Source organism: Eretmochelys imbricata, chromosome 7, assembly GCF_965152235.1.
Source record: "Eretmochelys imbricata isolate rEreImb1 chromosome 7, rEreImb1.hap1, whole genome shotgun sequence".
NCBI classification, from domain to species: Eukaryota; Metazoa; Chordata; order Testudines; family Cheloniidae; genus Eretmochelys; species Eretmochelys imbricata.
In genome coordinates this window covers 46,837,082-46,860,796 of record NC_135578.1, presented here as the reverse complement: position 1 = coordinate 46,860,796, position 23,715 = coordinate 46,837,082, and the positions used below count along the sequence as shown (strand labels likewise).

The following is a 23,715-nucleotide window of genomic DNA, read 5'->3' as shown; positions in this document are numbered from 1 at the left end:
CCTTCCCCAGGCGCCCCATCATGCAGTCACGGGATCCCCATGCCACAGCGCTGTCATTGCTTGGAGAGGCAGGTTCCTGTATTGGCGCTCGTCCCCTTCCTGGCTGCTTGGCACGTATCCCATTCTCCACCACTCCAGTCCAAGCGACTCCTTCCCCCGCAGAGAGTTCATGTCATCCCCCAACCCATTGTAGTATCTCAGGCCAGGAAGTGAGGTCTTCATATTGCTTTGTGCGGGGGCTTCCTGTATTAGTCCAGCGGAGCTGCAGACAGTGCATTCTGCTGGCGGGCCCAAGGAGACAGGCCTAAATCCAGCATTCTTGCTCAGCAGTACCCAGGAGCAAGAGCCTGGGTCCTGGGCCTGTATGCCCAGGGCAGCTGGCCCAGGAGGGTGGTACAAGCTCCAGGATTGTGGACCTGATGCTCAGCTGGTATAATTCAGCACAAGTCCAGGAGCTGTGCCAAGCTGGCCAGGCTGAAGATCTGGCCCCCGCATGTCAAAAATCATCTCTATTGGTAAGGGATCCAATATCTACCCCCTGCGGCATTTCAGGACACCCCTGGGTTCTTAGCCTGAGCACCTCCCTTCCAGCATGAGTGATGCTGGATTGCTCCCTAGCTTCATTACCGGGGAGGGGCAGTGAACATGGATGGGTCTCCACCCAGTGCTCTGGAGTTGTGGGGATACGGAGATCACTGCTTACCCTGCAACACTTCCCACTCTGTTGGGGCAGCTGCAGTTCATGACCTCAGGACACCATTTTCCATCGCAGCACATGGGCCTTACTGCGAGGGGTGACCTGTGTAGGTAGGTGCAGGCTACTGGCCTGTCTCCCCAGCCCAGGAAAACCTGACTCTGCACCCAGAGTCTCCCAAGCCCTTCCTTCCTTTATTCTTCAGACAAAACACTCCCAAGCCAAGCAGGCTACAGGGACCCAGAGGCCTCTCCCCTTCCCTGCACTGCTTAGCCCTGTGTCAGGATCTGCCACAGGAACCTACTGGCTTCCTATAGTTTTCTCAGCCCTTTTATGGGGATCATCTGACCCCCTTCCCAGCTAGGCCTGATGATCCAACAGGGCCAGGGGGCCTGGGCCCCCTGGCCCTTAAAGGAGCAGGCAACCCTGTTATTCTCAAGTGCAATGCAGAGCCTGCCGTAATGCCCAAGAGCATGAAAAGGAGGGGAACAGACTTTCCCCTACTCCATAACAGCAAGCTCTGTATCATGCTCTGGCTGGTCAGATCATACCTCTGTGAGGCCAAGCCCTTTGCTACAGTCTGAAAAGCACCATGGTAAGTTTCCCAGCTCACTCTTCATCCACCTGTCTGTCCTTGCTGAATGATCTGAAAACTCATGGAGGAAATTCTCAGGCCACTGCCTGGAAAGCACCATTTATCCTCTGCCGAAGGCCGGTGCCATCCACCTGTTGCAGACACACGACTTTGTCGGCACAGCATTTCCTCCTGCTTTCTGGACAAGGGGAATGGGGGAACAATGGCAGGAAGTGAAGGAGACGGACAGACAGACACGCACAGCTGTCTTCTGGATGAATTAGTCATTTAAAGGGGAGGCTGGCTAGTAATGTGGGGCAGGATGATAAACGGCCTTTTGAGACTGCCCTGGATTAATTGCTCCCTTTTCCGGAGCAGCGATCTCTTGGCTGATAAGCACAGAGAGACCAGAGAGACTGTCCGAGCATCCTCTGTCGGGCTCCAAGATTCTATCCATCCGGCGTGGCTCAGAAGGAACCAGCTGTGCTGCTTCACACGGCAGAGATCAGTCATCCTCCCTGGTCTCTTTCTCCAGCTCCACATACTGCACTCCTCATCCTGGAGCAGAGATATTCAGCAGCACTCTGTGTTAACCTAGCCCACTGGAGTCAGCGCGAACACTCCCATGGATTTCTGAGTTAGGCCATAATGAGGCTGGTTCTCCACTCATCTTCACCAGTGCAATTCTGGTATCCAGTGCAGCTGGGACACTCCGGCTCACTTGGGTGGAAGTGAAAGGAGAGGCAGCCCCATCAGTATCTCTGTTTGCAAGCCCAGCCTGATCAGCCCTGAAACATTTTATGATCCTTACATATGAAGGACAGGTAGCCCACAGGTGAGCATGTTACAAGTCCCCCTCTTTGCCAATCCACAGAGGATATGAGCTGTTACAGCCCACAACCACAAGGCATGGGCTCTTTAGCTCAACCTGTAGCAGCTTATGCTTTTAGCCCCCAAGGTCCCCAGTTCAATCCCCCAGTACGTCGGCCAAGATAGCAGCCATCACAGATGCACAGCAAAAAGAAATAGGATGGGATTAGATTTCCTTCAGATGTCAGGTTTATGCATGGTGAGCCATTTCCTTGAGACAGCAGAGCTGGGTTGGTGACAAAACGGCTTCTGTTTGAATTAGGTCCTAGAAGCGCAGTACCAAAGGTTATTCTTCTTAAAAGAAATTCAAAATATTTTCCTGAAATAAGAGGTCATCTCAAGTAACCTTGATTAAGAGAGAAAATCTACCTTCATGTCCTAGGGAAATAGACAGAAACTTCCTTATTGCTAGAGGAACGGAATACAATTTGGAAGAATGCTGACAGCCCGTTTCCATCTGTATCTCTGTTCCAAACCTTAAATTCTCACTGCATAAAGCACTACGGATGCCAGTCGCTTCAACAGTGAGTCAAGTGATTCCTACCAGAACACTGATATAGGGCCATATCCAGCCTGGGCTAAGCCTGGGAGTTTCAGGTCTCCAGCCCCATGGTTTGTAAAGCTTTGAGATACAGTGCTAGGGCCAGGCTATCACAAATGCTGGCTGTTTAGCTGCATCGCCTTCCCGTGATTGTGAGCACAGCTGGACACCTGATTCACGTGCTGGAAACCTCAGCTTTTCCACCCTTCGGTGGAGGTGGTGCCATGCAATACATTCAGCTCCTGTGATTCTCAGTTATTCAGCAATCATAGGAGACCACTCTATGTTCCTCTCAACCTGGGAGATAGGTTGGGTAATAGCATGTGGACCCTTTGTACCTTTAGATCACTGTTCTGACCTGTGTGGAATGGGTTGGTGGGGTCAGTCCAGTTCCTAGCAGGGAGGGGTCCACTTCACAGGAGCCCCATTAAAATTGACATGGGGCGAACAGGCTATGAAGGCTCCTCTCCCAGCTCTGGGACTGGCCCCCTTCAGGCTGAGGGGCCTTGCGGAGTAGTTTGACCACCCTGTGGATAAAGAGAGGCCCTCAGACTTAAAGGCTGGGACCTTTCCTACAACTGTTTATATTCACTTAAAGAAAGCAGGCTGCCTCTGGAGCTCTCGCCTCATCCCCGCAGCCTGTGACGCCGAGTGCTTTGCCGGGGGAAGAAGGCGTTCTAAGGACTCCGTCTAAACCTGTCGGCTGTGATGAATGTCTGTTTTCTTTTGGCTGAATTACGGCGTTTGGAGAGAGGCCCTCTGCGGCTGCTCGTCTTGCTTCAGTGTGGCATGAGCTACACGCTCTTCTCGGGCAAGAGGGCTCTGCTGGCAGGTGTGGAAACTCAACAGCAGCAGCATTTAGAACAAAAGTCACTTGTTCTGCTCCCACCGTCCCTGTTTTTGAGGCCTCTCTTCCTTGCTACCCAATGGGCAGGAGAGAAAGACCCTAAAATGGCTGGTAAGTAACTCCCACCAGTCATCTGCTTGTATTTTTCTGTCCTCTGGAAGCTTAGAGACTTCTGGACAGACAAATCAACCAGCAGCAAGAAAATGATGGCAAGAGAGCAATGATGCATAGCAGTCCAGGAGAATAAGACTCTACAGGTGAAATCCTGACCCACATCAAAGCCATTGGCAAAACTCCCATTAAAGTCACTGGAACCAGGATTCCCCCGCCGCATTTCTAACTACTTGGTTACCATATATTGACACAACCTCTTCATTCTTAATGGCTGATTGCCATTCCTTAGACTGTTCTGATTGGTCAATTGCTGTTGCACTAACCCACCGGAAGAGGCTTTGATCAGATCTTCCGCTGAAGGGAATGGTCATACGGCTCTGATGAGTTCAATAGAGATAGCTGATGTAAATCAGCTGAGGATCTGGCCTACAGTTGTTTTTTAACTTGGGAAATAAAGGTATCACAATCCAACAACTTGTACAAAGGCGTGCTCATCTCTGAACCCATTCAGTCTGTGAGCATGAAGAAACCTGGAAATCAATATACCTACTGGACAATAGCTTGGGAACACTGTTCAATCGGAAAACAGCCCACGCAGTGTATCAGCTGGGCAGGCCAGTTTCTAAAACACAAGAACCAACTGAGACCTCAGTTCTAATCTCCAGCTGAACCAATCAGAACCTTCTATTACATGTGGGTAAGTAGCCCATTCCCAAACCCATACAGGACTGCCACTTTGGCTGAAATCCTTCAATCTCATCTGAACCAGCTTGTATCTTTATAATGTACTAGTTCTGGGGTTCCGTTAGGGTTGGAATCCATGCTTGTTGGGGAGAGGGTATTGGTTAATCAAAACAAAGGCAAAAGGGCTGAAGGATTAGCCTTTGGAGGGAGAAGGACAGGGTTGGTGAAGGAAAGAGAAGGGAGACCTCAGATCATTTGGATATGGATCTGAAACTCGGAGAGATTCTCAGAACCGACCCTCCAGCCTTTCTGAGCCTCGCTTCTTCTTGTTACCAGCAGCAGATCCCAGACGAGACCGGGTTCTGTTTCAGCCCCAGAACCTCTGCCGAACAGGGAGAAAAGCAGCCAGAAGTTGATGAGAAGAACAAAACCATAAGGAAACTGCAGCAGCAAAAAGCAAACATGAACTGTGGATTGGTGAGTAGGGAATACAGGGGAAATGGATAAACATGTGTAAATCCTGGGCAAACGCAAGAGGGGAGCAGCAGCAGGCCTTTGATGTGCCTGCCTGTGAAGCTAGTGGAAAGAGTTAATCCCACACAAACAACAAATCCAAGGCAATGATGATAGTTTTAACACAAAAAACCTGACTCACCCACTCCCAGCATGAGCATCACTGGGAAGATGAAAATATTTTTAACTCCACGCATACAAGCAGCAGTCAGGTCGGATGAGCCTGGCTTATCTGGAGCCGCTAGTGGCTGGTGAATTCCATGAAGCCAATGTCAGAACTCACTGCCACCCCCACATGCTCCACTCCAAGATGGCAGGAGCCCCGATCTCCCTACTCTACTGAGTACACAGATGCTGAGCCGCCCTTTTGTAGTCCAACTGTTGGTTTCTCAGCCTCTCTGCTGTTTATTTTTCCTCAGAAAAAGTCTCTCAAATAGCAAGGGCTAGGGGAACGGAGAAGGGCCGCCCCAGGGCCTGGATCCACTGGTGAGAGCTTGCAAAATAAACATGTGAAGGCCGAACTGAGTGACAGCCACTCCTGGGAGCAATTAACTTTGGGATGGACTATCAACAAGGGGTTCTCTTGCCCCCTCACTCCCTCTAGGGTCTCAAATCGTGGTTTTAAAACAACCATTTGTAAGAAGCAGGGGGAAGAGTCAGGGAATCAGGGAACTGAAATCTGCCAAACACCCTCCAATAAAGAATTCAGCCTTTCCCACCAGCTTCTTGCTGCTCACTAAGGACCATGTACTGCTCCTTATGGCCAGGAGCCAAAGGCCACTGAAGCCAATGGAAAGGCTCCTATTGACCTCAATGGCCTTTGGATCAAGATTTAAGCATGCGATGCGCATCACTCCTCAGGGTTCAGCAGGTGAGAGGAGATTTAGTCCACTCCCTGTGCTGGTTCAGTACTACACCCTGCCCCAATCTCCCCAGCCAAGACCACTCACCATCTCATGCACAGCTGTTCTGATGGGGAGACACCAAAACTACCCACAGCTGAGAATGTCCCAGCTCATGCTATGGGATATTGCAGTGTGTAATGCATGTATGGACGGTGAAGAAAGCTAACAGTTCAAACGGTGTGCCCACACTGTATTCAGGAAGTGACTGCAGCATGTGTGAGCTCAAAGCTAGCTCAGGTATATTTACACAGGCTGCAATCAGATCTCCCGACTGCAGTGTAGACACATCCAAAGACTGGCTTCTGCTCTGCATTCACACTAAGCAAAGTGCTTTCCATGTACACAATTCCAAACTGTTCTGCTGCCAGTTCTGTAGTTAAAGCCCTGGACTGGGATTCGGGAGATTAGAGTTCAGTTCCAGGCTCCTTGTATGACCCTGAGCCAGTCACTTAGTCTCTCTATGCCTCCGTTTCCCCATCTGTAACATGGGGATAATAATCTTTTCCTGCCTCAAAGGGGCTTTGTGAGGATCAATCCATTAATGTTGGTGAAGAGCCCAGATGCGACAGTGACAGGGGCCATATAAGAACCTAGATGTGAGCCCAGAAAGGAAAAGTGACTTGTTCGAGGTCACACAGGGTGAGCTGTGACTACACCATCCAGGTTCTATGCACTATCCCCCAGACACGTCCCCTACCGATGGGAAGGGGAACCACAGCCCCAAATATAGAAACAGCCACTGCCTCTTCAACTTCACAAACCCAGGACGAGGCCTAGTTGTCAACTGCTTGTTATAGTCTGCAGTCAGACACATAACAGAGGGACTCCGCCCCAGAAGCAGTAGCTGCTCAGGAAGGACAAGAGGGGCTATCACACACAAGGAGAATCCTGCTAGGGCGGCCCAATCATTGTTTAGTGACCAGGCAGAGTTGAAGGGGCCAAACAGGAGCCGAGATCTGCTGGGGCCCACTCAGGATATGGGCCTTGTCAGCTGGGAAGCCAAGGATGCAGGAAAAGGGCCCAGAACAGGACATAACACTCCCTCCCGTTTCCAGGGATGGAGTGTTATGGAAGAAGGGGGCCAAGGGAGAGGCATAAATAACCCCTTTATCGGCCTTCTTTGACAGCTAGAAGCGTGTGGAAAAATAAGTCAGCGCAGCCAAGGTGAAATCCAGAGCGACTCCATCAGGAGATTTTAGGAGGAGCAGAGCAACTTACCGTTGGGTCCTTTCCCTTCTGAAAACACTCCTCCTTCTGTCCAGGGAGAGGCGGCCAGGAAATCTGAAACAGAAGACAGGAACCTGAGGCCAAGTCACTCTGGGGACACAAGCAAGGGGGGACTGAGGGAACTGGGATGAGGGGAAGTTTTGGGGAGCAGTGCCCCTTGGGAATCCACTTCCTCTAAGCAGTCGCCCTAGAACAATCAGGGATGTTCGGATGTCAGGGCATTTAGCCTCCTTCAGATGGCTCTGATTTCTGGATTGGGGCAGCGTATCTGGACACAAAAGCTCTTCACATCTTAATCTTCCCTGACAGCTGATGGAAGTGTCTCACTGCTCGTAAACGTTAAGCATTAATAGAGCGGGCTGCAGGTGGAAGTAACACAGGCAGAGGGTGGGCAGGGTTCCCTCCCCAGTGCACCCTAATCCCGACCTGCAGCCCCCCCTGCTAGTCTAATTTTGGGATCCCAGCCCCTTCTTCCCCAATTTTTGGTCAGAATTTGCTTTCACTTCCACAAGTGTAAGCCTGGCTTCAGTGGAAGGACCCCAGATTTACACTGGTGTAACTAGAATCACTCTTTGTCTGTAACTCTAGCAGATAGTTATCCTAGCCACTGAGGGCTTTGAAAGTGTCTCTTACAGTAACCTCACTGATGCTGCTTGGCAGAGGAATCTGGATAAATAAGAGACTTGTTCTTAAAAAAGATGAGAGTCCCTGCTGATCTTCCCATCTCCCCGGGGGAGGTCTCACCCCCTCACAGCCACAGGTCTAGAGTTAGAGACACACAGCATGATTTATCTTTTGCTATTTGTCCAAATAAAGCCAAAGTTACAGCTGGCAAAGACACCAGCTGAACCGAGAAGGCTGAGCCACTTAGAGAGCCCCGTACATGGTGTGTTTCATCTGTTGGGCTCAAAAAATGGAAAGACCGATTTACAAAGATGAGTCAGTTTCATTACTCCCCTGTCGACATGTGGGGAAACTGAGGCACGAGGTGGGGCTGTGACTCATCCCAGGTCCCCCAGTGGAACAGTGCCAGGTTTTTCAAGGCCCAGTTGAGTGTCCTGCCCACAGAATGCTAAGAGATAATTAAACCACCTGGAATATTAGCCTGGTTTGGCGCTTCAGTAGAACAATTCACTGCCGTAATAACAGCAACGCTCTCCATTTACACCGAGCTTGTTATCCAAAGTAGGGCACCACTGCTCCTGTTTTACACATGTGCCAAAAGCCCCACAGCAAGTCAGTGACAGATCTGGGCATAGAACCCAGGAGTCCTAGCTCCCCAGTCTCATTGCTAACCGCTGTGCCTTACTGCCATTCCAGAAAGGGCCAGTCTGAGCCACAGGAAAGTGTCAGTGTGTGTCTCTGACATATAGGTTTGCGGGGGGCGGGGGTGTGTGAGCGGGGCCTGGGCATGAAGCGTGAGCATCTTAAGGTGAGGGGTGACTGTATGAATCGTGTGCTCCGAGCGCCCCCGCCTGTGTGTTTGCATCAGAACCCTGCATCTGCGGCAAAGGGCTGTATGCGTCCGAACGGAGGCTTTGTGCGTGGTGGGAACATGTCAGTGTGGGTAGGGGGTGGCGTGTCTTTCCTTGCAGGGTCTGCGTGTTACTGATGTGCACGTACCGGTGAGCCAGAGAGAGGGCATGTGTGTGTGACAAGGTGGGTGCCTGATGGGTGAGGCAGACTGTGTACAAGAGCACATCCTCCTCCTGCCAGGCCTGCTGGCACCCTCGTGGGCGCCTCCACCGCTCAGATAGAGGGCAGGCAGGGGACACAAGCCCTTGACCTTTTCTCGGTGTCATTACAGAGACACTGAATTTCCCTTCTCTGCTGCACACAGTCAGTGAGGCAGGGCTGCGGGGGCCGCTCCAGCTCTCAGCTTGGCCTGACAGGGTTTCCGAGCGGCTGCAGTCACTGTCCTCAGGCAGGAATCCCCTGTGCTAACAGCCCTGCTGTAGGAGAGGCAAGGAAAGCTGTTGGGTCAGGAGAAGCCCACGCGCCCCAGGGGAAGTGGGAATGGCCAGGCCAAGTTACCAGGCCAAGACACAACACCTTTCAATGTGAGGCTAAGGGCCTCGATCTCTCTGCCGGTCTCTAGTCCGAGCCATCTTCCCTACCCACCCTGCCATTTCCTGTGGGCTCAGGGATTCAGATGCAGCCCTTGGGAGCAGAGAGGGGTGTCCAGATTGGGCTGATGGCCTGCCATGTGATTCTATGTGGCAGATGAGCTCGAGCACAGTAGAGGGGAGTTAGCCCTGCCTGGCAGGGCATCCAGACTCCCGGGTCTCCTTGCAGGAACGCGCACAGCACCTGGCAGGGGTGGGGTTTCTCCCTGGCACAGCGATTGCATTGCTGCCACCAACTTCTCCCCTTCAAACTGCCCCTCTGAGCCCCTGAAATGCAAAGCACTGCCTCTCCTTCCCTGCTGCCTGCCTGTGGTGTCATTCCGTGGCACTAGTTTGGAGTAGACCAGCTTTGGAAGGAGCTAGAGGATCCCGATACCTGGATCAGCAATGACCAGGCACTCTGTGGACCAGGCATGTGCTTAGCCTCTGGACAAGGGCCTGGCAACCCCAGCCTCTGACGGTCAGGCTGCATCACAAATGGACACCAGCCTGAAGATTACACTAGCAAGCACTGCACTGATGGGTCTCTGTCTCCATGGGCTTCCGATCAGATTGTCCCGTCAACAGGCTCCATCTCTTACCCATGTGCGTCATCTTCCTCTGGGGCGAAGGAGGGATTTGCTCCATGCTTACTCACTGATCTCCCTGCCCCAGCATACTGCTCTGCTGACGGACCTCAGTCTGTACCGAGAAGGATGGCACTACTCATCCCCATGCCCCAAAAGTCAGGTTCGGGGGGTTCCGCCCCCACACTGGCCTCCTTCTGTGCCCCTAGGAGCCAGAGGAGAATTGGCTCAGTTATGCCTGATGACCACAGCGAGAGCGGTCATCAAGCCAACTGGTTGCATCACCACTCTGTAGACAGAGGAGTACGCCAGGGGTCAGCATTGATTGTAACACCAGGCCTGCTTGACCCCTTGTTGGCTGCGGAGAAGTCCAGACCCCAAATCTGGACCTCCGGTACCCAGTTCAGATCTCTCCCTAGAGCGGGCTGTAACAGAACCTCCAAAACCAAGCATCCCTGGACTCCAGGGCAGTTCATACACGGATCCAATCAGGAGCCAAACTTCCCAACTGGGCACCGGCTCTTGTCAGTCCCTAGGGAAGGGTTCAATTTGGATCATAAACCCAAAGGCTCAGCTGATTATCCACCCACTATCCCAGCTCTTTGGTCTCTTTGGTCTGCAGGCAGGAGCTGGAAATCTCATGAGAACAGTCTCTCTTGTGAAACTGGCAGCACCCCTGGCTTCTAAAAGGGCTGGAATAGCCTGTCTCTCTGCATTGTGTCACATTAGCCTCCATGCCTGGCCTGGATCTGGAGGTGCAGAGCCATATGCATGAAAAGGAGAGAGCAATACATCCCCCTACGGTGGAGATATATATACAGAAGGCAGTAAATAAGGACCTCATCTGCTCATCGGCTGAGAGAGGGACGGATCAGAACTCATCAGGTGAGAGCCCGGTGGGGCACAGAGAGGGTGGGAGCAGAGGTCTCAGTTAACAACGTTATTTTATGTCTATTAGCAGAGACCTCGGCCCCTGGGCTGTTAAAACAATCCTGCTTCCGTCCAAAAATGCCTTCAGCCCACTTAGCTGCGAGGGAGTCACTGCGATAAGGTAGCGTCTATTTATTTATTCTCATAACGTGGTTGAAAAGAGTGGACGTAGCTGGGTTGCCAATGTCAGACGCCTATGGCTCATAATTCAATCTGTGTCAGGCCCCGGGCTCACAGGAAGAGGAGGAAATGAGATCCAATTACACTGACTTCCCTTGGGGACCCTCCCTCTCGCTCTGTTTCTTACGGGAGTGGGGAGGGGAACTCGTACGCTGACTGATGGGGAGGTTTTCTCCGGTCTCCCCATCCAGAGGAGAGCATGCTGGCTGATAGGCCTCACCACACTCCTGTCAGCAGGTCTTCAAGAGGGGGTTTGGGGACAGAGGGGGGAGGCATATAGTGTGGTTATGGTCCAAGGATCTAATCCAGGGGAAGAGATGGGACTGGGCTGGGGCACAAGCCCCCTGCTCCCCTCTGGGGGAGAACCTGGGGAGAACAGATGAAAGACCCTTTGATCCAGCTTACACTCAGCGGGCTATGTGGGGATCTAAGCCAACATGCCAGTCAAAGCTCAGTAGGGACAGAGCATCAAGGGAAGCAGTGCCACAGAGCCATATGGGAGAGGGATCCGTTGTGCATTAAAAGCAATGAGCCCACGCTGTAAAGTCTGGGGCATTTCAGAGACTGGAGTTGGGGGCCCCTCCTCAGCGTAGGGAAATCTGCAGCGTGGGAGGCAGGGCACGCACTCGGTAGCAAAGGGAGCGTTTGGGAAGAACTGGCGCATCACTGCGCATTGAGGGTGGGTTTTTCAAAGTAACTTAACTCTGCTCACACTGACGTCAAAGAGTTTTACCTTGGAATCCGACAGGAGCCAAGCTAGGCCAAGGCTGAGCGCTTTGGAAAACCACAGCCCTAAACAACTACTGGACCCAACCTAAACCAATGGGAGCAGTGACAGGAGACAGGGGATGCTCATGTGGGCAGGAGACCCCCTGGATAGCCATCAAAACCCAGGCACAAAGCGGGGCAACCAGCCACCATCCTGCTGTGCCTCCAGCACAGACTGAAAGTCTGGCGGGGTGCAATCCTGGGCCCACTGAAGTCAAGGGCAAAGCTTCCATTGGCTTCACTGGGGCCAGGATTTCACCATGGCATCTCAGAACTGCCTGCCCCAATGTCCCCACTTTCTTGTTTTCCGTCCCCACCTGCACAGATTTTACCTTTGGCCCCGTCATCGAATGGGCTAATTTGTCCTAAGGGTTCCATTGATCGCCAGCCTGTGCTTCCATGCTGCTGATTACAGTTCATTGCAGGCCAGCCCCCTGCAGGCTGCACGCTTTCCCATACGTGCCCCCAAATTCCATTAAGTGCGATGTTTCCGGCCCCTCTTTAATGAGCTCTGCCTGGGGTCCAGTGCTCCTGGAAGATCCCTGGCACTACTCCTGACCTGCCCGCCCCATCCTATTCCAGTTCTAGCCTCCCCACAGCTCTGCCAGTGCACCTCAGTCCCGATCCCTGGCCCAGTCTTGGGCCACTGCGCCTGGCCCGTCCACACCAGCCCAGCCCTGCGCCACATGCATTATGTGTGCTGTGTGGAACGACGCTGCCCTGCTCACCCGCATAGGTGCAGAGAGATTGGGTGTTACCTCCTTGGCATCCATGCCGGGCTGATCCAGCCACAGAGAGTAGAGTGTATCTTTTCCCCCGACGAAGAGCCGGTCGCGGTATTCGTCCAGATACAGGGAGCGGAAGTCTGGGAAGCCCCGGTGGCCGAGGAACAGCTTTGAGCGGTTAGCAGCCAAAAGATCTGAAGGCAGAGAACAAGGAGAATCTACTTGTGATGTCACAGCACATGAGGGGCAGGGAAGGTGGGACACAGCACAGATCCCCAACTCTAACCTGTCTGCAAAACCAGCACAATCAATCATGCCCGGCTCACTTACCCCCGGGAAGCTCCATTATAGCCAAGTACGACAGCCTCAGGGCTGGTCTAACTTACCCTCTGTTTCCCCTGGCCCACTGTGTGCCCTAAATAGTAGAGAACAGACGTAGTGTAATGCATTCAGGCCATACCCTTGGCATGCCCCCAATTTGCCACCTGTGCTGGAGGCTGGGAGGGGGCCAGTGTAGACTGCCCCCACCCCAGCTCTACTCCGTTTCCAGGGCTGTTTCTGCCCACTTTAAGGTCTCTTTATGCTGCTGCCATTGGTCATTGCTGCACTGCAGCTAGAGACCCAGATGTCTTCTCTTGCCAGGGCATCCCTGACTGGGATAGGTGAACCGAGTTGGATCAAGTGAAAACTGATCTGAGCCTCGACCCCAAAACTCCAACTTGAGCCATTTGGGTCCAGCTCCTGCCAGGACTGGGATCAGTAGAAAGCCATGTCAAAGGCATGGCCAGCCTGTTTGCAGCCCTAAGAGTTTCACATAAGACCCTGCCCTTGAGGGTTCTCCCGACCCTTTGGGGTTCACCCTTTGTTAGTTTCAGACCCAGCCCAGAGCACCAGGCCCTCGGTGCAGCTGGGAGTGCTCACCGCACTTAGCAGGAGGAGCTGGACGGAGCCATCGTCAGCCGGGAGTGAGGACAGGAGAGAAATTTACTGCTGATAAAAGCTCTGAAGATAAATGTCCTGTAAAGAGTCTGTCAGCGCATCAGCAATTAAACTCCCCTCTGCAGACAGCCCAGAGCACAGGACAACCCCAGGGGCTGCTGGGAAGAGGCTCTGCAGGCCAGGAGTGTGAGGAGACCATTGCGAGGGGGAGAAGATGACAATGCATCGAGAGAGGGGTAATGGGCTGCCTGGGGCGGGGGGAATGGAGAAAGGAATTGCCCACTCAGTATAAACCCACCTGCCCGCTGCTGCCAGCCCCACGCTGCTCCCATACGCCAGGCAAGAGGATACAATTCACTCACAACCCTACACGCACAACTCCCAGCTACACATGCAGGGCATCTGTGCTGTGCACATTTACATATTAACCTTACCAGGGCCATAAATCCTGCCCCTTGCAGCACCTCCTAGTGACCCAGAGCACTGGCATGCCCTATGAATGTGCCCCCAGCCCTGACTCCTCCTGGGAGGAACTACTCCTCAGTCCCTCGCCCTCCAGGTCAGGATAACACCACACCACCCCCCAGGATCTGCCACCTCCTTAGACACGCGCATGGCATCTTCTATTGCCATGGCACTACCATGCGTGTGCCAGTCAAGGGAAGTAACTAACATACAAGTTGGGGATCAGATGAGACATGCCTGAGCTCCGTTTAAAGACAGATTAGATGGAGAACCTCTCTGCGTATATGCAGACATGTTCACTGAACAGATCCTCGCTCACACAAAACTACAACGCAATAAAAGTGAATGCTCCTGTCCCCAGCTAGAGCTCAGCAGTCCCGATGGGGCATTCTTGTGCCCCCATTGGAGCAGCTGGGGGATGGAGGGGAGGGAGAAGGCCTTGCTGTGTTCTGTTCTGCCTTGCTGCCTGGCATGGGCTCCCCAGTGCATTCCTTTTGCATAATGAGTGAAAAAACCAGCATCCTAAGATTAGGCATCTGGAGCCTGTGGTGTATTATAACAACCCGGGGATTCGGACTGCGGAAGGAAAGACAGAGACTTGAGGTTTGCCACGAACGAGCCACTTGCCAAAGACAGACCCAGCCAGCTTCCCATTAAGGATCCTAGTTGACCAGGCATTTCCGGTAGCAAGAAGTACAGCAACTGGGACGCCGGCTAGAGGGCATTCAGAACGCCAGCTGTACACAATAACCTGTGCGGGAACCTGAAGCACAGAAGTAACCAATGAATGGGAATGGAGCAGAGGTGCTCCCGGGAGACTTGAAGGTCTTCCTCCTGACCCCGCCCTTCCTCTCGTTCTGTTCCTTTGGTCCAGTGGCTTTACAGCAAGCTGGCAGCACCTCTGAGGGAATCCACACTCAGATGGCGATTTTCCAGTCCTCTGCTAGTCCTTATTCCCTCCAGGACACAGGAAGGGGAACAGGCTGCGTTCGGCATGATGGGTGAAGGACCGGGTGAACTCACCATGAATACATGGCTTACGGTCTCTGTACACTCCATCCTTTGGAATAAGGGGCAGGGTGGGAAGGAATGATGGGTAAGAAGCAGATGTGGGGAGCTGGGAGAAGGAAGGGGGAAGAGCAGCTGGAGAGAACAGGGAGAGGTTGAGTAGAGGAGTCAGAGAAGGCAGGGCAAGACTGACATGTAGCACATCAATGGAAAGCTCAGTTGGCATCACCACTATGCCACGCTGATACTGCCTGGGACAGACCATGTCCTGCTCCCTGGAGTTTTCCTGTCATTCTTCTGCCACCAAGTGCACCCCACTGCAGGAAGGGGATTGGAGGGACAGGTCCTGGCAGCTGAAGAGCACATGTGTTACGGCGGCATGCCTGTTCTGAACGGGGGTGGAGGTGAAGAAAGGGGTGCAGATTGTGACGCCAAGTGACCTTCACAGAATCACAGCTCGGGGCGGGGGCAGGGAGACTTATCGGAGGCCTGTCTCCGCCGTGTGGTGTGTACATTTACAACTAGATAAACTGAGAGAGCAGGATCTTGGCACCAGGCCCCGGGCTCAGGAGACAGAGGTGCTAGTTTCCAGCCACTCTCTCCTTGATCCTCAGTTATTCCTGGTCAGCTCAGGACACAGGCACACAGGAGCAGCTACAGGCCACCTTCCTGCGCCAGCACCTTGGGAAGGGAGCCGGCAGGGCTGTTCTATCTGGGGAGGAACTTCACATTAAGAGTCTCTGAGGTCATAATGCCCAGCAAAAGGCCTCTCCGAGTTCCCACACAGGAGTTTAGAGCAACCGGAGCAGAGAGAGGTTCAGAAGAGTCCATCCAGGTTCCCCCACACTCTCTGTGACCATGCTGGCAATGGTTCAGTCCCATCCACACTAGTTCACCACCAGCTGACGGGGGAGTTGGGGAGGATCCATGACTGAGAACCACACTATCAGTAGAGGATTTTCCTGGGGAGTTACAGCCATTGGCAGTAGTGCATCAGTTCTCTGGAGGCTTCCAGCCAACCTAGACGTGTTCAGCAAATCCCCAATTCTTTCTTTTAATACCACATCTAAGGGCATCAATTAAAGGTCCCCGTTAACCTGAGATCCAGCTGTACCCAAGTCTCTTCTTGATTTTTCTCTTTTCACCTAGCCAGCGCTAGCTTTGGACAAGGACTAAAGCTAGCCTGACCTCTGCTGTTATCTATCTCATCCAGTCCAATCTAAATTCCATGCCAACAGCTGTTTTAAAAGAACATTAAAGTTTTAAAGTGAATCATGCAAGAAGTCAAGAAATGCCAGAATTCAGGTTGTCTATATGCAACCTTAGCTTTGCCCTTTGTACGTATGCATTACAAGAAAGTCTTCAACTACACAATCTCATACTATTTTTTCCCCAGGGCCCCTGCCACATTCACTACACAGGTTGCACAGTGTAGTGAATGAGGCAGCTATTGACTGGTGCATTCACTACACAACCCTGAGTCACCCAGCGTAGCCCTGAGGGCCCATATATGCTCACATTAAGGTAACTTCAGATTTGCTCCATATTTATCCTGTGGCAATAGCAAGTACAAAGATAAGGCCATGAGCCACAGGACCCTGTCTCATTCATTTCATGCCCTGCCTCCTTCTCTGCATATCACCCAGCCAGTGCACTGAGGGTGAAATTCCCTCTGAGGCCTCGGCATCACTTTCACGTATTTTAGGAATTAAAGAGATGCATACGCATTGTTTATACAATCAGCATAGGGGTGAATTATACCTGGAATGAAGCAGTGGGACCTTTCATTTGCCTTCTGGTGTTTGAGCATTTAAGGTTGGCATTTGCAAGCTTTTCTCCATACCTGGAGGCTAGGAGCTTACCTTAATTTTAAAAGCGAGAGCCCCATATCACATGATTCCATCAGGTGAGGCCATAAGACAGGATTTCTTCATCTCTAACCTATGTGAGCTTTACGCCTCAGAAGTTCATTGAGCAACTGGAGCAACCTCCAGCTGTGACGTCTCCACAGCAACAAGCTGTGTTGTCACCAGCAGTGGATGATGACATTGGCCTGGGGAATAAGCAGCAGGAGCAGGTTAACCCTAAAGAGACAAAGATCCCAGTTCTGGGCAATGAAGAGGGAAGAACAGGAGTGAAAATATCAGCTTTCCCAGCAGAAGTGCCTCCAAAGAGGAGAGTTTCGGCATTCTCCAGGCATCAGCAGCTCTTAAAAATGGTTCCTTCTTGTTTAACAGTGCTGTCCCCCGCAGTAATAATTCTGTATAAACTGACCACTAAGCCCTTTATCCCCAGCTGTGTAACTGATACACACACACACACCCCCTTCTCAGGGCGCTCAGCCACTGAAAATCCTCCTGGATAAAGGAGGAGAACGGAGAAGGGCTGTGAAACCAGGCCTTTGCCAAATCCACCTCCAGTTTGTTAATCCCTCTCACCCACTCTGATGTCAAAGGGAAGCATGAATGGCTCCTTTGTGTATGGCTTGGAGATGTGGGCAGGGTGCCCTTAGAGAGGGAGGTGGATTGATAAACTGGCCCGTTTGCATCCAGGACCTGTGCTGGTTGTCCCTGAAGCAAGCTTGGCCGTTCTCAGCAATAATAAAAAACGATATGTGCCCAGCAGGGCTGTCAGCTGGATGCCCCATCCCCATAACACATACCCTGAGAGGCTGCCATTTCTCAGGTTCCAGGGTGACAGTGGCGGGGTCTGTCCTATGGCTCCCAGTGACTCAAAGGAGAGGAAACCCTCCAGGATAACGGTGAGTGCATGTGGAACCAGCACCTTGTAGCGCTGAGAAAAACGCAGCTGAATCAGGACTGCTGAAGGCTCTTTTGCCAGCGTACCAAGCCTTGCATGGCGTTTGCCATGGGATCTCAAAGCACTGACGGACTTATGTCTGGCCCTGCACCCAGCTGTCCTCCCTTAGCAAAGCCAAGCACCTCCTCTCCTGGATCAAACACTTCACCACTTGCTGGGTGGGGAAATCAGAGTGACCCTCCCATCACCTCTTCTGGCTTCAGGAAGAGGGTGACAACGCAGGGCCCACTGCTGCTCCCAGCAGTGGGAGCAGAGCACTAGTGTAGACAGGGTGCAGGAGGCATTGTAATCACCATATCAGCTAAGCTTACTGCAAAGAGGGTGGGACAGCAAGGTGGTTAAACTAGTTTTTGTCTACACTAGGGCCTCCCCCCACTGCTGACACCCCCCAACCAAAGCAGCCCAAGAGAAATGTTCAGCATGAAAGCCTAGTACAGTCACAGCATTAGTGGGCAGAGGCCGGGGCGAGAGAAATAAGGTAATTCGGGGCCTCAGTGTGCAGTGAGCACCAGCCAGGTTCACGGCAGCCCTGTAAAGCATTAGTTCCACTCCATAGTGATGGTAAAATAGGAGTCTGGAGTGGACAACTCCCAGGCAGGCCCCCGAGGGGGACTGTCTGCCCGGTACTGAGACCCTGCCCTGAGCGCAGGAGGCCGTAATTCACCGCAGTGACACTGAGCTCCCAGCATGGCGAGGGGAGATGGGGGTAATTTGTCATCAAGTCCTGGGGTTGTTCCACTGATGCTGGCTGACAAGGACACTGGGCCAGAGACAGCTCCCTCCCCTGCCTTTGCTTGGGATCCTGGTCGCCTGTTTCCCCTGGGGCAGCTGGAACTATTGGATCAGGAGGAGAAACTAGGATTTTCCACAGTAATGATCATTGAGATGGACACGAGGAAACCCAGGAGGATAAAGCTCCATTGTTTCCTGCACTCAATGTCTATTTTCTAAGCAGCCCTGACAACTTAGGATTCCACCAACTGAATGTTAAATTTACACCCAACTACTGCCCAGATCCAGTGCTATGGTCTCTTACCCTGAAGTCCCCCGGTGGCTCTGCCTCTCCCCAGTTGTGGTTTTGTGCAATTCTGAGAACAGCTGCCCTTTCCCACCCCAACTTCCAAGTTCAATGATTTCCCAGCGAGATTATTTTCCCTGCTATAGCAGGATCTCTGATCTGAATCAGGAGTGAAACAGGGCATCAATTAGAGCAAGCGAGGATGGGGAAGGAAAGAGGAGGGAGAATATGGTGCTAGCCGGGACAGGCAAAGTAGGTAAAATACAATCAAAACTGGCCTGAACTTCTTCACCAGATGGGACCTCAAAGCTTTGAGTGTGTTTGGTTAATTTCTCTGTCTCATTATTTACCATTTGCATGGCCTAACTCTGCACACTGGGGCTCTGACTAGCAACCTGGGCCCAGATTCTGATCTCAGTTCACACTGGTGCAGACCAGGGAGAACTCCTTCGAAATCAGTGGCGTTCTAATGGTGTGGCTCCAGAAAACTAGAGATCAGCATCGTGGGCCATGTACCACTCCAGTCTGCTGGCTTGTTTGCGCAGAAATACCCACGCTGCCAGGGTGATGATATCCACATAATTCATGATGTGGAGTGACCCATACTGCCAGTCATTCGGCTCTGAGGGACGCTAGGGGCTGGAATCAAGGAAACCGGCTTGGTGTTAATTACAAGCAGTAAGGTTGTTTGTGTTGAGGACACAAAACTTCCATTCTAATCCTCATTGTCAGGAGGTTTAGAACATGGCTGGGTCAGGGCTCCTTGGCCCTTCTTCTGAGAGTTTTCTATTCCAATGGGAGTTAGGTGCTTAAAGAGGCATGAGGGGGAAAGAGTAATGAATATTAGTCCACGAGCAATGCCTGCTCGTCTATAACCAAATTTGGAGGGATTTAGCCTGGCTTTGTCTGTTTTAAGTTAGGGAATTTTATGGCTTTCAGCTGCTTTTGAAGGGTCCCTATAACTCAACCGCACCTTGTGTTATTTTTAGATGAATCTTCTGCAGCCCATCAATGGAGCATGCAACATAAGGGCCTCTGGGTAGTTTGTAGGGAAAGGGGGAAATAATGTGCAATGCCCCCAGGTGTTTAAAAGGGTAGTTAGCACTGGGGCGTGACTGGAAAACCATTCAGTGCTCCTCCACACCATCAGAGGGGCTGTAAAACCCACTGAGTCACTGGGCAGGTGCGAGCCATGGACATCAATCAACGCCCGCTGCCATAGCCCTGAAGCCAACGAGACGGAACAGTGCATGCATCTTGATCAGACATAACTACTTTCTCTGCCTCTGGTGGCCAACTACAGAGAAACAAGGGAGGAGTCTGCTGCCCTGGGACCATACGAAGGTTCATCCCCACTGCTGGTGCAGTCTAAGCTGGGGAGAGTGGTGGACTGGAGCCCTGTCCCCGAAGCTCTCTCCTGCCAATCCCACCCCAATGCCCAAATCTCCACACTGGCTGCATCCCTTGGCGAATGAGCGCCTCCAGGCTGGGTAGCAGGGTGGGGGGAGAACTAGCAGTCCTCCCCCGTCTCCCTCCACTCACTCCAACTCTTCCCATTAACATTCCCACTCCCTAAGAGCGCCCCCCGGTAATGGCCCCTCTCCACCGCATATCTGGTACGGGTTTTATAGTCTCCACGTTTTAATTCCAGTAAAAGGGCTGATATTTCACGCTTCTTTGCCAGACCCTATAAGGCAGGGCGACCCCCTGCCTGTGCCTGTCAGACAACGATTAGAATATAATGGGGAGATGGCCATTCAAACATGCTACACACCAATGGGATCGCCGCAGCCTGCCAGTCCAACGTGGGTTACGGCCCTGTCCTACCCGCACAGACTCTCCCTGGGGTGAGAGCCAAGGGGGTGACACCCCAGCCCTTAGCACACTGGCACAGGACTCAGTGCTGGCTCTGGAGGACTGGCAGATGTTTGGGGGGTTACTGCACCTTATGTCCCATCAGAGGCCATGGTATGCCTCCATGCTGGAGCACTCTGAGAGGAGGGAGCCAGGGAACAGCTGAGAGTCACCATATATCCCTCACAGGCCTGACAACAGTCAGGCACTATGGGCCCTGCACTCCAGTGTGGGCCTCAGAGGTGCCCCAGGCCCCAATATAAGTAGACTCTCCAGCTTCCCTCCCACCCCCTCATTCTCTTCTCGTTCAGCCCTGCCCCTTTCAGCCCCCCTCTTTGTCTCCCCCTTCTCCCTTTGATGAGGTTTATTTGCAGAGCCCAGCGTTCCCCCTGGCTTGTTTTCTTTAGCTGTGTCATTTATTTCCAGCTGACTCTTTGCTTATTTGCACTGGGTTGTGTAATTATTTCTCAGGAGAAGCCGTCTTGGCCCCGCCAAGGGGGGCAAAGTCACCCAATCCTGCAAGAGACACAGAGCCATTTATAACCCAGCCAGACACCCCGTACAGGGACCACAACCCACATCCCTCCAACAAGGGCAGATGGGAGGCAGGGCAGCAAGGAGACTGCTGGAAAGAAAGAGGAAAGGCCAAGAGAGACGGGTCCCGTGGAGAGAGGGGAAGTGGCAGAAGGATTTAGAAGGGTTAGAATGGAAAGTGTGGTGACATCAACCCAGGAGGCCACAGCAGTGAGTGAACTGGCCAGCTGGCTACCTTGTCCTTGAGATGGTCCAAGGCGCCCACAAAGCTGCATTCCTTCTAACAGAGCAGTTGTGGTGTCTGCATGCACTGAGGCCCTTGCAAGGCTGTTCTCTTGGACACCTGCAGTGCTTACTCCAGACCCCGCAGGCTGCTGGATCGCATGCTAACGGATGTAGCAGGACAGGGTTAGGAGAACCAGGCGACCCAGTGCCACAGCAATGCTTGTGACTTCCCACCGCAGCCCAACTGAAGACCACAGCCCAGGCCCCATTGCACCCACTTAAGCTGGCTGTTGTGTACAGATGCAAGGTGTTGCAAGGTCAGCAGGCCCCATCTCAGGACTTTTAGCTTTTAGTGTGGACAAAGCTGCAGGAGGAGGACAGCAAGGAAGAGGGGAGATGGAGAAGAGAAGAGGTGTGAGAGAGGCAAAAATGGGAAAATAAATTGACTTTTCAATTCCCAGAGCAAAGGGTGTCCAGATTTCCGAAACCATCTGTAACACTCTGGCACCCCAATATTCACCAGTCATGTAATTAGGATGTGTTTTGTACAAAGTATGCCTTGTAAGGTATCATTCTAAAAGTCTTGATCTACTAGACATGGATAGCTCGTTGGATTGTATGTGCTATCGTCGTAAAGAAAGTTATGAAGTTTGGCTATGTATGTGTGCTGGGAGGTTGAAAACACCCACAAGCAGCCTTTCAGGTACAACAGTAAAAAGGCCAAACAAACAATCATAGAATATCAGGGTTGGAAGGGACCTCAGGAGGTCATCTAGTTCAACCCCTAATGTTAATGGCTTATTGAGGAAATGCACACAAGCGTTACCCCAGGAACTGTGTACAATAGAAACCTCTCAGAGATAGCACTACACCATGGGAACTGTTTGACCCAGGGCACAGCAAAAGAGCTTTCCAGCAAGTGGGAAGAAGTTGTAAAAGGGGAAATGCCATCATGATGGTACCTCACTCTCCCTACAACAACACACCTGGAAACACCTGAGGAACAAGGACTGAACTGGGGGAAGTGATAGTCCCAGGCTAGAGGGATTTTTAGCCTGTGTATGAAAACCTGGAAAACCAAGATGCAGAGCCAAGGCAGCCTGTGCCTTAAGAATCTGCCAGCCTGTTTATCACTCAGGGTGAGAATCTGCTAATTCATATCCTACCCATCCAGTGTGTTAAGATCTGTTTGCGGTTTTGTTTATTTACTACGGTAATCTGCTTTGATCTGTTTGCTACCCCTTATAATCACTTACAATCTATCCTTTGTAGTTAATAAACTTGTTTTTGTTTTGTCTAAAACCAGTGTGTGGAAATCCTAACTGGGGACAGAAAGCTGTTGCATATCTGCCTCCACATTGAGGGAGGGGGCAAATTTCATGAGTTTACGCTGTACAGTTCCCTGTGCAGCACAAGGCGGTATAATTTTGGAGTTACACTCCAGAAGTGTGTGTGGGGGGGTGCCTTAGCAACTTGGAGGTACTTTAGCTGAGCCTTTCCATGCAGAACTGTTCTCAGCATCTGTGTGAAGCTGCAGCTAGGTGTGTCCCTACCTGCGTGTGTGCTGGTGAGAGAGCAAGCTTGGAGAGCTTAACAACTTGTCACAGTGACACAGTGTGAGAGGGAGCCCAGGCTGGTCAGTCAGGCAGTCTCAGTGGTACCCCAGTTCCAGGTGGCACCCTAGGGGGAAAACCGTCACACCATCATCCCACAGGCATGTGCTCCAGCCTCCTTCACCTGCCTCTCCCCACAGGCTCCTCCTGCCAGCTCCCAGCCCCTCATCTCCCTCCCACCATGGGAGGGGCTGACTCCCTGCTCTTCTGCCAGCTCAGCGTCCCACATCCCTCCATGCACCCACCTCACTCCTCCAGCCCCACCCTCCACCTCCCCTGCTTCTGTTGAGCCCTATGCTCCCACCCCAGCTGCCCGATTCTCCCCATGCCGTTCAGGAAGAAAGGGGTTCACTAAACTCAGACAGAATTCAACAAACTTTGGGTGGACCCAGCTAATGTCAGGGCAGAAGATGAGGATCTCAGGGAGGCGCTGGGACGCACTCACCATCACTGTCCTCTGCACATCCCTTGAGTGCAAGACGTGTGTGTCATTAGCACAGAGCAGCTTCCTCTCCCTGTGCTGGCCCTGGGGAGAGATTTGGGGCATGCTGCTGCTAGTACTGTAACCATGTTTTATTCTATTTGGGGAAGGCTCCCAGCAGCCTCTGGGGACAGATGTCAAAGCTAACCCTGTGGTTATTATTCTACTTCCAGCTGATGTAGTATGGCTGGATTAGCACCAAGCAGAAGCCTCAGGTACCAGGGTTGAAGCGTCTCTCACCCATGAGAGCCTGGCAGTCTTGGAAAGAATTTCTACTCCAAGGGCATCTGTAACACAGACCTGCTCCCCAGCTTTGCCCCCCATTCCTGCCTGTCCCTCTCCTAATGGCCTCTGCAGCATCTGACCCCTGAGGTTCAGGGAGAGGGTTGGGAGGATGGTCTGGCAGCTGGAATCATGTTGCTCTAGGTTCATTTGTATAAACGGTTGCTTTTGCTGTAATGGATTCCCTCTCTTGGTCCAGTCAGTCAATCAAA

At 52.2% G+C, this 23,715-nt stretch overlaps 1 protein-coding gene across 1 annotated transcript in view; it reads right to left on the bottom strand.

Moving 5' to 3' along the window:
* The window catches only part of SEMA3G (semaphorin 3G), a 65,074-nt gene that overhangs the window by 25,877 nt on the left and 15,482 nt on the right, over window positions 1-23,715 (bottom strand). The window contains exons 2-3 of the mRNA XM_077821289.1: window positions 12,298-12,458; window positions 6,961-7,023 (exon numbers count right to left, since the gene is read on the bottom strand). Coding sequence (XP_077677415.1) covers window positions 6,961-7,023; window positions 12,298-12,458 — 224 coding nt within the window. The remainder of the gene's footprint in view (window positions 1-6,960; window positions 7,024-12,297; window positions 12,459-23,715) is intronic.